The 15767-nt window shown below is 37.8% G+C and overlaps 1 protein-coding gene across 3 annotated transcripts in view; it reads right to left on the reverse strand.

The window, feature by feature from the left end:
• The window catches only part of NFIB (nuclear factor I B), a 240167-nt gene that overhangs the window by 3237 nt on the left and 221163 nt on the right, over nt 1–15767 (reverse strand). For all 3 annotated transcript variants that reach the window (XM_021718358.1, XM_021718359.1, XM_021718357.1), the window contains one exon: nt 1–3332. This exon is cut by the window's left edge. In XM_021718358.1, coding sequence (XP_021574033.1) covers nt 3315–3332 — 18 coding nt within the window. In that variant the 3' untranslated portion in view covers nt 1–3314. The remainder of the gene's footprint in view (nt 3333–15767) is intronic.

Here is a 15767-nt window from a genome sequence, read left to right on the forward strand (position 1 = left end):
AGATTATCTGTTTTCTACCAGGGCAAGTATCGCAGAAATGACTGGACTTACTTTTGAACTTGCACTGCTAGGATCCCGCTGTGCTATTCAGCATTTAGGCTATCACCCTGAATGGGCTAATCAAATACAATCCTCCAGCCCATAAGCATTGTTCTAAAGTATTCATTATTAAATGATATGCTGTGAGAACAATTGACAGTTTATTTTATTAGGCCGTGGCCTAGGGGAAAGGGGTCAGGGGGCTCCTTAAGACAGCCTACCGTGTGTCACTAATTCGGAAAGATTTTCCTTCTAGGAGCGAAGTCACTCAATGGGACTAGGGGGCGGGGGTGAGGGGGTGGCGAGGGGAGGGCAAAATAAAACCAGCCTCCATTCAGCCCTCAGCCCTCAGGGGAAACTAAATCAAATACATATTTGAGGTACCATTCCTAAAAAAAAATCCCATCAGCATCTAATGGGCTTAATTCATCCACAGGAAGATTTATTTCTTAAAATTCTGTATTTCCCTTCTGCTCTGGTTCTCAGTTTTAAAGGGGCAGGTAAAACAAAAGCAAGATCTTTTTTGTTGTCGTTGTTCCTTAAAAACTGAACTTTGATTTTAATCTATCAGTCCAAATACATTCAATAACAGTAACCCTCTGTTCAATCTTCTTTATATGAAAAACAAAAACAAAAACAAAACAACAATCCACGTGCACTGCCATCCATCTGAAGTAGTAAGTCACAGGTAAATCATAGCCTATCATTAATGAAATGAAGAAACAGGGACGAAAGGTGGCGGGGTGGGGGAAAAATACAGGAGCGCTCTCCCTGCAACGGGTCTAATGTGTTTTGTAGGAGAAAGTATATTCACGTGTTAACCCCCAACGTGTGAAACACCCAACATTCCCAGTGTGGACATTTCAACACCTATCTTTGCCAAATATGAGACAGGCTCACTCTCCACTGTGGATCTGGAACTTTCAAGAAAAACGATCACCAAGCTAAGTCTGCCTTTTTAAGACAAGCCTCCCTCCAGGAGAATCTGTGGTGGCTGCTTGTTGTCCTTCCTATCTTGTTGTTCTGAAAACCAGAAATGAGTTCAGCTTGCCCCCAGGTGGGAAGTCAGAGAGGGGGATCCTGTGTAAGTTGAAGTTTGTCACAGTAGGGCAGAACAGTCGCTTTGCAGCCCAGGCCCATCTCAGGGTGGACTGCTTCACAGCTACACTGTCAAGTGTTAAAAATCCTCCCACCCGCCCCAGAATATATATATATGTATATTAAAAAAAATCCCCTGTCCATCTCTCAGTACACAAAAGGACCTCATCACACTGCAAAAATAGCAGTACCCACTTTGGTCAATTAAAACAAACAAACAAACAAAAAAAAGCATACATTATTTTTTTTTTAAATCTGTGTACTTACCTATAATAACCAATACAGCTAAAAGCACTACCTACATAGGCAAAACTTGGTATTGCATAATTCGTATAAATTTGAAACCCCTCCCCCCCAAATATTAATTGGAAGATGAAAAACATGAAAGGTTAATAGAAAAAAACACCAAAATACTGAAAATATTGCTGGTCGATTACAATTTTTAAGCGGCAACTATACACAGCCATGATATGCTTTATAAAGGTGACATAAAGGTAATAACTGTCTAAAAAATCCATGATGTCACACATTTTTCTTCGTCTGGAGTACAAAATATTTTGTCATAAAAATGGTAAAGATTTAAAATGATAATAAATGCAGCAAAACAAGTGTAGTGATGTCACTTTTTTGTTTTTTTTTTTGTGTTTTTTTTTTTGTCTTTTGTTTTTTAGATTTCAAGGCAAGGCACGTAATGTGGACATTATATCTTCGTGCAAATTAGGATTACTGGAAAGAGTATTTTTAATTAAAATTTTAAGAGACACAGAGGCAAATGTGTCTGCCCATGCACACTATGGATCTGTCGATACAAGAAATTTGTTGAACAAGGCTAATGTCTGAAAGCACCATGCAAGTTTTCAGCACCCTGATTACACTTGTTTTCTCAAGAGTGCGTTTTTTATATCCTACACCCTGGCGTTCCCAGTTTGTAAACTGTAAGCTTTACCCTCGTGACATGGATTTGCCTGCCTCTTTGTCTCTATAATGCAGATTTTATAGAACCTTTTGTACAACCCTATGGGTTCTTGATGCAACCAGTAATTTTAAATAAATAAATTCTACCTCCAAGGAGGCTGCAGCTAAACCAACATAAGTGCTGTGTTTTCATTAATTTTATTTTTCTCAAGCACATGATTTGTCTTGATTTAATGCCTTTTTAATGCCCTCAAAAACTGAGGGGAAAATAAATTCGTTCAAAATTATTTTAAATTCTTTTTTAATCCCCTCAATTTAGAGTCCAAGGGCTGAAGGACTTATAATCAAGATTCCCCTTTAGATATAAATTTATAAATTGCACTTGCCTCTGTTAAGTGTTTCTTTTGTGGGGAAAATATTATATTAATTTTTACTGTTGCATGCAGAGATAACACTTCACCTACATAGAGGCATTTCTTCCATAGAGCCTTTGTGTTCAAACTGTTTTTTTCCTTTTTTCTTTTTTTACTTTTTTTTTTCTTTTTCTTTTTTAAGATTTCAAACTGGGTTACACACTGGAAAAGGCTGGGTTAAGGGCCAAAATTTAATAAATCTGTACTGATCACGAAAGGCTACAGAGATCTGATATATATTTTTTTTAACTTTTGGAAATCAGAGTGCTTCTAAAACGGCTGGCTCATCGCTCTGACACCCAGCACCTCTGACGCGGCCTCCTAGCCTTCGTTGGTGAGATAACCAGGAATAGTGATTCCATGCGTAAACAACAAGAATACTAAACCAATAAAACTAGCTTATCATGCAAATATTAAGGCATCTAGAAAGTCAGTTAAAATATATTGTCATAGAGACAGAACATCTATTTCCCAGCGGACTTCATGTAACAAAGGCTACGTTGCAGGGGCTGCGATCTACCATCAGTGAAATATCATCGACCCTTTTAATGTCATTACAGTTTCAACCTTAAGGGAATTAGTGATTGTTAAGTGCTGCAATTGCTGGTCTATTATCTTCTTTCTTCAGTTTCTTTCCTTTCTCCCTTTGTTTTGTTTTGTTTTTGTCCAGGCTTCCTCTTTTCCTTTTTTAAAAAAAAAAAAAAATTTCTTAAACTACTGTTGCATTTCTTTTTCCCTCAGTTGCTTGTTTCTGCTTGAAGGAAAGGTTCTCCAATTATGTTCAAACCGTAATTTTGGACATTTGCCGGTAAGATGGGTGTCCTATTTGACACTTGGAAAGGAACCAAGCTAGCCCAGGTACCAGGACTGTTGAGAGGAGAGGGGCAACAGGGAAGGAAGAGAAAAAGAAAAAACACAATGTTAACATCTACAGCAACATGAGAGACATAAATTCCAGATGCATCACAGTATTACTTTAACTTTTTTCAAATGTACAGTCTAATATTCTACAAATGGGCCACATTATACATATTATGCCTATATACACTAGATGGCCTATTTCTTTTATGACTAACTGTGAGGTGGAAAAATCTAAAGTAGGATACATACACAGTTGTGAAGTCTTAACTGATTGAGGACATTCTTCCTAAAATATTTGATAGACTTCGATAGGAATGCAGTATGATTTTTTTTCATCCAAAAAAAAAAGAGAGAGAGAGAAGTAGCCGTCTACACTGGTACCACTCTAGTTTGCCAGTTATAGTCTAATCTTGGTTTACCTTTAATTCTCAAGCCAGTCAGTGGTAAGAAGGGTTTCAGTTTTTTACCTGCCAATTGGGTTAAGTGAAATTGAAAAGTGAAAGGAAAAATGTTTCTTTCCCCCCTCCTGACAGGAAAAAATACATTTTTTAGGTAGGCCCGCGCAAAATATGCAATTTAGATGTCTCATTATCAAACATATCTTTACTGAAAATCAGAACTTTTTAGTAAAAACCAAACAAGTGAAAATCAGAACCAAAAATGGAACACAGTAGTTTTTTTGTTCTTTACAGAATACCCATTGTGAGAGGAAACATTTACAGGATGCCACAAGGGTCTCTGGTTGTGCTTATTAGTGCTATAGCTCTCCAGTGGTTTCTTATCCTCCCCTATAACTTACTTTAGAGGGAACCAGAGTTTTCCTTCCAATTCTTGTTTTCTTACATTGGCTTTCAACAGAAGCCTGAACATTCCCTGACCCTCCCCACCACACTTGAGCTGTTCTGAATGTGGAGTCATAGGGGTTGCTGGGTAGGAGAGTGTGTTGGAGGGAGAAAAGAAATGAGATTTCTGCTTCTCTCCCATCAGCTTGACTTTCACCCATGTTGGATTTGGGGCTACTTTAAAAAAAAAAAAAAAAGTCTGCAAAATAGTTCTCTACTTGTGACTGGTATAATCTCTCAAGTACAATATGGAGGAAAAGAACACCAGATCTATGTATCTCGAAACAACTCCACACCATACATTTTGGAGCACATCTACCCTGATGTATTGCTTGTTTCAACACTCAACTCAGAATAGAATGAATGTCAGCTAAGTAACAGCTGCATAAATAATCGTGAACCAAGGAAACATCAAACGGACAATTCCACACTCAGTTTAGTCGTGGCCTAGTAAGAGGATCTACTTTCAGTGTTTTCAATTTCATTTAGTAGCCTTTGCTTCACTTGTGAAATCATGAGGTGAGACAGCCACCATCATTGTGGCTACCAGGCTAGATATGCTCATTTGTTCATATTTGAATTTCCAGGGTACAAAAACCTTCATGCAATATTAACCTGAAGGAGCAATTTTGCATTAAAAAAACTTGATACATACTATTTTTTATTCTGGTGATACCATTATACAAACGCTGCTTGTCTAGGTACATAAATTCTGAGTTAATATTTCAAAAAAAAGTAACACAATAACCTTTTATGCTCAAGGAATTCTATAACTGGACTACAAACTCCATGACAGCAAAGTCTATCTTTATAATAAAGCACCTGGCAATGGAGATTGTTCAATTCATTTTTGGATAAGCAAACAAATCAATTAATTGCTTCAAATCACACCCAACTATACACTTCTAAAACATGTAACCCAAGATTACATATACTCATGAATATACTGTGATTTGGTTTCCTATAAAAATAAAATAGGCACCTCTGAATTTATAATTAGAGATACTTAGTATTAACGCAAACTGATTATGCAGGAATAATCATATTCAAACTAAAAAAGTAGTCCTCATCTGATGAAAAATTCGAATTGTCAAGAATAAGAACACTTGTTATTTTAATCTTTCCTCAGAGAATTAGCTGTTTTCACATATTTTTCTCTTCCCACACACATCTTCAATAATTATTTCTCTGCTTTGCGCCACTGACTGGCAACAACCTTACATAATGCACCATGAAACTTATCTTCCCCTCAACTGTATTTCTACTGCACTTTGCACACAGTCCTATTACAGTATTTTATTACTTCATATCATAATTATCTGTATCTGTGATTATCTTACTGACTGAAAGGTGAACTCCATAGAGAAAATGAGCTAATCTTATCTGTCCTTATAGAGTCTGTCCATAGCTGATGCTATTTTTTAACAAATGAGTTCCAAAAATTGATATCTATTATTTTTAACCTGAAGTAAGAAGCATGTATCAAAAGCAAAAAGACTAGCTAAAATAAATAATCCTTGGCAGTAAAAGACAATGTCAACAAGCAACTTGCTTTGCAAAATCAACAAGTCCCAAATTAAATGAGCTGAAGGAAGTCATTTAGAGACTGCATGCTTTAGGGATATGAAGTATATTTTAATGATTGAAAATAGGTGTGGTTCTTTAAATGGAAAAGCCTACCAATGAATCATAGAAAAGAGAAGAATTTGGGGTTTAATTTGCAATAACTTTCTTACCCATTTCTTTAGAAGAGACATATATCATTATTCTTTGGAAAATGTGCAATAAAAATAAATTGATGCTAGTCACTAACAGGACTCTTGCTGCAGAATGCCTAACAAATTTAATTTAAATGTTTATTTAAACCTTTCAATCCTCATATCCTACATTATGACCGTATCAAAATTGCAGAGTGCAGTGTATTTGTCAATACTGTTTATGAACCTTTGGGGGGAAATAAATCTCAAACATTAACACTATGCAGACCCTGTATATGCGTTTTACAAGTCTCTTATTGCCAATTTGTAGGTTAAGTTCAGAACTATAAGGCCAGACATTTTTTAGAGCCTTTTTTTGGTAGCCCCCATTGAAAAAAAAACCTGATAAAACAAATTCAAAGACTATGATAACAATGTAAAGAAAAATGTTTAATGAAACAAAATAATCCAGGTCATTTAATTTCAGAAACAGAATGCCTAAAATTGTATAGTATTTCATGTAAAAAAGTATCAGTGCTTTTCACACATCTATTTCTCTATCTATAAATTAATGACAATAATCACATGTATGGATAAAATAAACACACATATGCATAAATAATTTAATTGTATGTAAAATGCTTAATAGTGTTTATTCATAGGGGAATGAGAATTATTATACTAATAATCTTATGTTCAATACAGCAATCTGCATTCTATTAAGAGACATGAGAATATAACTAAAAGGATTGCAACATATTCAAGGTCAAGTTCAGCCACTTCAGCAATATATCTTCAAGCATGTGTTTACTTTGTTGTAATCAAATTTTCTGTTGCCAAATCACCTCTCTTTGGGCAAAGAGATGAGCATGGCTGATGGTTGAAAGCACATCTTTAGAAAACATAAAATGGGGAGGGAGATGGGATTAACAGTAGCAAATATCTGTCTGGGGACGGGGAAACACCTCTTATCAACAGGGTGCCTGAACGAAACGTAATTGTATACCTAACCCCTAACTGTACCCCACAAAACCATAATAAAAAATATTTAAAAAAAAAAAAAAAGAAAACATAAAATGGCCATAAGTGTTAAAAAAGACAAAAAAGAATTACTTTGTAAAAAATCAGGCACAAATACCTGTCTGGGAACGGGGAAACACCCCATATCAACAGGGTGCCTGAATGAAGCGCAATTGTATACCTAACCCTTAACTGTACCCCACAACTTCATAATAAAAAAAAAAAAGAGAGAGTCAAAAAAAAAAAAAAAAAAAATCAGGCACAAAAAAAAGCACAATAGATTCCTATAGTATCTTAATATGAAGCACAACTCACCCTAATGATTACTACTCTCTGTGCACAAAGAGATATTTTATTATTAACACATACACAAGAGCTCAGTGAAAAGTCTAAAAATAAAATGTTGGCTATCAAGAGTACGAGTTTCACACTATTTTGACCAAATGTATGATATGGCTCCCCCACAAGGCGAGAAACAAACAAATTATTTTGACTTTAAGATGCATTCATGGCAAGTGATATCAGGTCCTGTTTTATTTTATTCTGATTAAGACTGCCTCTGAGGCACTGTGTTTCTTCTGGGTACCACTCTTTCTTAAGAAAAACAAACTTAGGGCATTTCTTTGTTGAAAAAACTCACCAAATCATGTCATTTGAGAAATAGCTAAAAAGAGACAAAGAAGACATGCAGTTGAGTTGGAAAGATATGTAGATTTTTTCTACAAGATTCAAGTAGATGGAATTGGCACAAAGTAAAAACTTCCGGATGAAAACCATGCTGAGGACCTACTAAGAGCAAGACAGCTCCTTTGGTGTTTTACATATGCTGTCACTTAATTTTCTTTCTTTTCTTTTTTTTTAGTTGGAGTCTCACTCTGTCACCGAGACTGGAGTGCAGTGGCCGCTCCCGGCCACCGCAGCCTCGACCTGCTGGGCTCCGGCGATCCTTCCGCCTCCGCCTTCCGAGTAGACGAAATTACAGGCATGCACTACCACGCCCGGCTGATTTTTTGATTTATTGTAGAGATGAGGTCTCGCTGCCCAGGCGGGTCTCGAACCCGCGGGCTCAGGCAATCCACTCACCTCAGCCTCCCACAGGCGTGGGATTACAGGCTGAGCCACTGAGCCCGGCCACCTAATTTTCTTAATGAACTCTTGAAATGGCCATCATTACCCCAGTTTATATATGAAGAAATTGAGGCAAGGTAAGTTACTTGCCCGAAGTCTTCCACTTAGCCCTAAGATACGAATCAGTCCTAACTGATTCCCATGGCCATTCCACTATGTCACATTGCCTCCACTGGAAGTCAGACTTGGCCCAACATATGAAAGAAATTTCGAATGGAGTTTTCTGAAGGCAAAATTTATTTGCTTCAGGAGACAATAAACTTTCTGTGCCCCTCACAAGCTGGATAATAATTAGTTAATGTTGCAGAAGAGATTTGTGCACAGACTATGTGGTTGGTCTGGGTAGCAAGCAATCTGAAATTCTACACATCTATCTCCTCTGAAGACAAATATAGCTGAGGTTCTACTGGGGTGACACTTACAATGAGGACTAAGGAGGAAGAAGATACTCATCTCTTCCATTTAAAAATGATACACTATTGATACATTTCTTATTCTGGATACACTGGATAAAATAGTTGGTCTTTGCATCTACAGGGAGTAAACTGATTGTATTTTTCTTTTTTTTTTTCTGAGTTGGAGTCTCACTCTGTCACCCAGTCACCCAGCCTCGACCTGCTGGGCTCCGGTGATCCTTCCTCCTCAGCCTTCCAAGTAGCTGGAACTACAGGCACGCGCTACCACGCTCGGCTAATTTTTTGATTTATGGTAGAGATGAGGTCTCGCCAAGTTGCCTGGGCGGGTCTCGAACCCGCGGGCTCAGGCAATCCACTCACCTCAGCCTCCCAAAGGCGCGGGATTACAGGCTGACCCACCGAGCCCGGCTGACTCTATTTTTTTCAATGAAAGAGAGAGAAAATTGCTCTGAGCAGCCAAACCGGTATTTGATGGTTATGTTTTTAAAAGTATGCATTCTGTTGGCTGAGTGTTGTGGCTCAGGCCTGTAATCCCAGCAGCGCTTTGGAGGCCGAAGCGTGAGGATCGCTTGAGCCCAAGAGTTTGAGGCCAACCTAGGCAACATAGCAAGACCTCGTGTCTACAAAAAAATTTTTAAAAAATTAGCCTAGTGTGGTGCTGGGTGCCTGTAATCCCAACTACTCGGATGACTGAGGCAGAATGATTGCCTAAGTGCAGGAGGTGGTGATTGTGCCACTGCACTCCAGCCTGGGAGACAGAGTGAGACCCTTACTAAAAAAAAAAAAAAGAAAAAGTATAAGTAAGCATTCTTTGACTGTGCCTTCTAGGCCAGAAAGAATTGGGCCCTTAGCTATTAGCTCAGTAACCACCTAAGAACCACAGTGGGCCAAATAAACACGTATGAAGCCATTAAGTTGAGTCAGAAACCAAAGTTAAAGACTTCACTTCAGCCATTGGCCTTAGTTGATAAAAACAATAAGAGTTATTTTAAGAATGGCAAAATTCATGTATTACTAGTCTGTGTTTATTTGGATTGGGCAACCCTTTTGTTAAACAGTTTATTAAATGTAAAAGTATCCAATATCACAAAACTTTCCAGGAGAATAATAATATCGCCCATTTAGAATTTACCTACTGGTGTAATCATGAGATTACCATATTTACTTTATAAGTAGTAAGTACTCTTTCAAGAAGTATAAAAATTATTACAGGAATGAAGCACAAAAAATTGTATATATTCATACCTAGCTCAACTGTACCAGCAGCCACATTATTTATAGATAGCAACAAAAATAAGCAATGGCCCAGAAAGCATGGAAAATGAATCAAATAGATAATCTGAAAGAATTAAATAGATATTTTAATTCCTTTGCACTAGTTTCAGATAATCCTAAAACGGAAATTTTTTTACTTTCTTGGCTAAACACTTTAATTTTTTAGGCATGATATTAATATGCTAGTATTAGTATTTCTCACAACATGTGCAACAAACAATTTTTCCTATTAATATGGATTGTCTATTCAGTTAGAAACCATGCTGTCCTGGATTGGAGATGGGTGCATTTGGACTGGCTGCTTAAATTTCAGTATTACACAAAGGTTGCAGAATATGTCTTGTGAAAAAAATCTTCACTCAGATCAGTGGAAAAAAATAAATGAATAGCATTTAAATTGAATCTATTAATATATTAGGTCAAAGAAAACGGGACTTCAGAAATATACTAGTTGTTAGTACTTACATAGTATGTATTATTTGCCGGGCATTGTTCTATGTGCCTGAGCTACCTTAAAACTTTTTTTTTTTTCAGTTGAAGTCTTACTTTGTCTCCCAGACTAGAGTGCAGTGGCACGCCTCCGGCCACTGCAGCCCTGACCTGCTGGGCTCCAGTGATCCTTCCGCCTCAGCCTTCCAAGTAACTGGAACCACGGGCATGTGCCACCATGCCTGGCTAATTTTTTATTGTAGAGATGAGGCCTCACCCAATTGCCCAGGTGGGTCTCAAACCCTCTAGCTCAGGCAATCCACTCGCCTTGGCCTCCCAAAGTACTGGATCACAGGCTGAGGCACCGAGCCCGGCCTACCTTAAAATTTTTAAGCCTTGTAACAAATTTACGAGTAAGGAACATTATTATCTTGATCTTACAGATGAGGAAAGTAAAGCTAGGAAGTTAAGTGTCTTCTCCAACTCATATCTGCTATTAAGTTGTAGAAGTTAGGATCTGACCTCGAGTTGAGTGGTTCTAGGATCTACATTTTTACTCATTATGCCTCACTTCATCTCCCTCTTTCGTGAAACACCCTTTACTTTTTTCATGGGATTGAAATTTATATTATCACTGAGCTAATAAGAGATTCTCTGAATTAAGGTTCTTATCAGTTAGACACACTGAAGTAGAACTCTTGAGTTTAAATTCGGCCCAAATAACCATATTTCTTAACCCAGTTCCAGACGTTTTTCAGCAGAATGCAGTATTTGCCTTCGTTATACGTATGTACAGATGTGGCTATGTGTCAATAATGTGCTTGTTGGGGTCCACCTCAGATGAGGCTAGACTGGAAGTGAAATATATAAAGTGCTTTACACAGGTCTTGGATTTCTTGGATTTCTTTTTCCCCATTTTTAGGGATCATTACTGCCATCTGAATGATCTTATTTGTATGCAAGATGATTTCTAATGATTATTACTATTTGTAATAATCTGTATCAGAAAGCTCCCTGGCTAGCTCTTACCTGAACTACAAAGCACTCTTGTGGCTCTCTGGGAAACACCAAATACCATAAACTGCAGGTGGCTCGTGGAATTATTCTAACTGCAAGCAACAGCACTCCATAGTAATGAAAGAGAGACGTATTTGTTTCTTAACTAAGTAGGTAAATAGCCTTCTTTATGGCTACTCCTTGGGGACAAACGGTTTTGGAAATAGCATATCAAAACGACAGACCATCAAACTTCATTAATTTAAATTCAATTGTTTCAGATGTGTTTTGTTATTGGGGCGCGCTGGATTGAATGCTAACTTTACCATGCATGAGTGTTAGCGTTTTCTAAGTAACATAATAGCATCTGTCAGTGAAATACTGTATTTAATGAAGAGCTCAGGGCAAGAAAAACCATTATGTATGGGACCACTGCCACTAAATATTAAGTGTGCTCATGACAATGACTGTACTTTTTATCGGGAAAAAAAATCACATCAGTCTGGAAGACCCTTTAACATGGCAATCTATATACTTAAACGTCATCAAAACTTATTTCCTTAAAATGCTTAGTTTCAATATACAATAAAAAAAATCTTCTCAATAGGCCAAATTAAGTAGATTTTTAAAAATTATCCTTGATCTTTTTTACAGTTTAGAACTGAAATCAAAGCTGAAGAATTATGAAGACGACTGATTATAAATAAATTACAGTACACACATGCATATGTAGATAACAACTCACGTAGCTGTGGGACGTTTTAGCCCATTAGACAAATGTAAAATTATCAGACTCAAAGTAGCGATTCTATCTCCTCCCCCAGACCACTCCACAGCAGAGACGCCCACGTGTTGATCTCCGGCCTCCTCTGTCTGTGTTTCTCTCTGCCCCTGGGCTTCTTTTCAATGCTATTGTGACAAGTGCTATACTGTTCTTCTTATTTGCATATGTGATTCTTCAACAGCAGACAAAATTCTCCACAAAAAATGGTGCTTCAAAATAGTGCCTTTCACTAGAGAAAATCACCCAAGGCATACTAAACGAAATAGAAATGTAACTTTTAGACAAGAGCAAAAAAGAGAGTCTTTGGCAAATGATTTTCATTTAAAAGCAAAAATCAGCATTACTTGCACAATTTCACTTCTAAAGGATGAAACTGATTTGGGTCAGAATTCTAAAGCAGAAAATTACAAATGATTAAGGAATCGAACACATTTTAATAAAACCTATGCTTGCTACGTTGTTCACATGGGCAAAAGATCTTCCCTGTGTAAAACAAAGTGAACAATGGAGAGACTAACTTACTTTCTCCAAATTTCTGAATATAGAGATTCGTGTTCTTCAATTTCTTGAACTTAAATAGGCCTCTGCCTTTTCTTTTGCTCCTCTAATTTATACTGCTTATTACATTACATTCATAGGCTCTGTTATTTAATTAAGTACGGCTAACAATTCAGGTTGTACCTGCTAACAGCACTAGCAAGCAGAAGAATCAAAAAGGTAAGCTAGGAAGCCCGGCTTTGGCTGCTGAAGGGGCTGATTTCTTGTGGACGCAATACATATGTAAATACAGCACTTTACACGTACCGTATTCAAATAAAGTCGGTGTTGCATACACTTCCTTTCCTTGCAAAGGGTTAATCGCAAGGTTTACATTTGGGAATTTTCTGAATCTCGCTCCTCCCTCTCCAGTAGCGCTGCCAAAAATCATCTGACAGGAAACGTAAGATTAAGTTTGTCCTACCTAAGCGAACAAAGAGTGCTCTGAACAGGCCACCGGTTTACTGCAGAGTGGGAACTTTTCTAATCCTGCTGGAATCTGCAGTGCCGCTCAGAAAATATCGCGGAAAAAAGTTGTTTTCTCTCCTCTAACGTCTTGTCTCGGAATCATCTCATTTTGGTCACACTGCAGTTCTTGCTGCTTCTCCCGTAAAGGTTAACTTAAAGCTCCAAACATAATCATGTGGAAAATGGACATTATTGATTCCTATGGTCCATTGTTCCCCCATCCTAAGTCCCTGAAGTTCAAGTTCAATCTGGAATTACATCATGTCTGGTTTCTCCTGGTTACCAGACGGCTTGAGACGTGACCACAGCTACAGAAAAAACAAACAGCCGTCTTCACGCTTCGGCTCTCCTATCGATTCAAACGTAAACTTTTTTTCTTTCTCTCAAGTATGCTTCAAGTATGGAGCATGGTTAATTTAGAGATTAAGTTCCAAATTAGATTATCTAATGGCATCTTAATGGATTGCTGACCCATTTCCTGTGGGATGGCAGCATGCAAGTCTGGCTGGAATACAATTAATTTCTTAGGAAGTCTTCTGAAGAGTTTGCCTAGATAAAAAAAAAAAAAAAAAAAAACACACAAAAAAACCCACAAAAAAACGTCGTGTTGTACAAATCTTTCTCTACAAATGGAGAAAGTTAGACAAAACTACAACTCCCGGCATATTTTTCAACAGCCAGATCACAGAGTTGTGTGTTGCTGAAAACCATATCAAGATCATTTTTAAGACCGGTCATGTTTTTGTTTTTGATTTCAGAACAGGTGTAAATAATTTTGATGAGAATGGGGTAATTCCTTCCAACAGAATATTCAGATACAAAGACAACACTAGTTAGCAGCCCATAACCAAACAATGGTCATGTGCGATTTTGGCTTTTGCAATTCTTTACCTTGAACCAAAGATTCTTCCATTCATCTGCCTTATCAGCATTTCTATCGTAGTCCCAGAGTGGTGCTAGGGGCCCAGAATGGTGTATAAAAAGTTGAACATTTGAACACACTTTAGAGCTGACAGCTGAAAAGGAAATTCAGCACTCGGAGAATAAAGCTCCCCCCAGGAACTCCAGGAACAACCCAGCTGTTGTACTGTAGTTATGTGTCAAGATAACAAACTGAGAGCAGGAAATGCTAACCTAGTGAATTTGCAGGGATGGTCTAAGTGTACTGTTGAAATAGAAGTTAACTCTTAATATCACCTAAGGACAGGATACAGACTGTCCTTATTGTGCCTATGCCACATATATGTGGGGATATATGTACATCACACACACACAGTTGCATGCACACATGCAGACACACATAGCATATGTAATACAAACATGGTTTACAACTCAATATGGAAAATCATTTTTGTTGAAATATGCATTCATAAGTCTTTGGAAGGCATACATTTTACAAAGAAGATTTTGTGGACAAAGCAAGGAGAATGGTCGAGGGCAGTCATGCTCAAACTACGTTACGTGAGTGAAATGAATGCTGTTACTCCCTCCTTTTTGCCCTCCCTCTCCTGACCAACCAGATCCAAATAACCTTTACTGGCTGCTAAATTTCTCTTGGGAAATCAAGCAACTCTCTAGAATTGCAGTAATAAACGACAATTTCTTATAAAAACATGTGTAAAGTAACTACAGAATGAAGGATTCAACTCATAGAAAGGAACTGCTAACACATGTAACATGGAAAATAGCTGATAAAAGTCTCTTTGGTGCCATTCAATTATGGCATCAGCAGAAACACAAAAATCCTTCCAATTATTTTAGCAGAATCTTCATTTATTCATTATTTCAGAGGCTGAGCAAATGGTTTGTGTAAACATACCCTTCAGTAACGTGCGCATGTTTATTTTAGCCATCTGAAGACTTCTTCTATGTTTACATAAGCCATCAGACACATACAACCACTCACTTGTGGCTTTGCATTTTCTTGAAAGGGATGGGGGAAGAGAGAATGAAACAATAATTCAGTTTCCCTTGTGCATAAAGCATTCCCTCTAATATTTTAAAATAACTTATGTTTACAGTATTCTTGGATTGTCCTTCAGATTTCTTTTTTCATTCAATTATCTTGCTCTTTCATATTTGATGGTACAAGCTGTGCTCTGGCCATAGTTTCAAGACAGCAAGCCAGTCAGGGAGAAAGTGCTGATGAGTTTATACCCACGTAATTCACATATGCAACAAGGTAATGTGTCCACATAGGAGGACAAAGCGCAAACACAACAGTATCTAGCTTAAGCAATTCATCACCTGTTACCCTCCAAGATCCGAGGCTATCCTGGCTAGGGTAGGAGTGAGCCCTTTACCAACATTTTCCTCTAGGCTAACTTCAGTACCTGACCTTTTGCTCAGGCAGGAAAATGCACTTTTTCAAGTCCCGAGTTAACGTCTCACGTGTACAGACATGAGCGTGTACACACACACACTCACACACACAAATAGCTCACACATTTCTGAGGTCAGAACAACAAAGCACGTTCAGGGGCGCAACCTAGCAGATCTGTGGAAACTTTCTGAAGGAGCTTTGGTTCCTAAAGGAGTGTTTCTGCATGGTGGTGGGAATGGGGGTGGGGGAAGGATGAGGAAATCTTCAAGCTTTTTGGTTATACCTTCTTCACGCACTGCTTTCTCAGTCCCCCAAAGCAGCTGCACTTGACAGGGAAACACCTCAATAGGGCAATTGATATAAAGCAGAAAAGGAGTGACTGTGAGCAAGTGGTTGTACTAAGAAAGGAATGGCAAAAAACAACAATCAAAACAAAACAAAAAAAAGCAAAACCAAAACACCCGCTTTGCTTTGTCCTCTTCCACGACAAAGTCTCCAGGGATGGCCTTTTGTTAAAAACAAAAAC

The sequence above is a fragment of the Carlito syrichta genome, unplaced genomic scaffold (assembly GCF_000164805.1).
Source record: "Carlito syrichta isolate Samal-C Ts95f unplaced genomic scaffold, Tarsius_syrichta-2.0.1 Scaffold312123, whole genome shotgun sequence".
Taxonomy (NCBI): domain Eukaryota; kingdom Metazoa; phylum Chordata; class Mammalia; order Primates; family Tarsiidae; genus Carlito; species Carlito syrichta.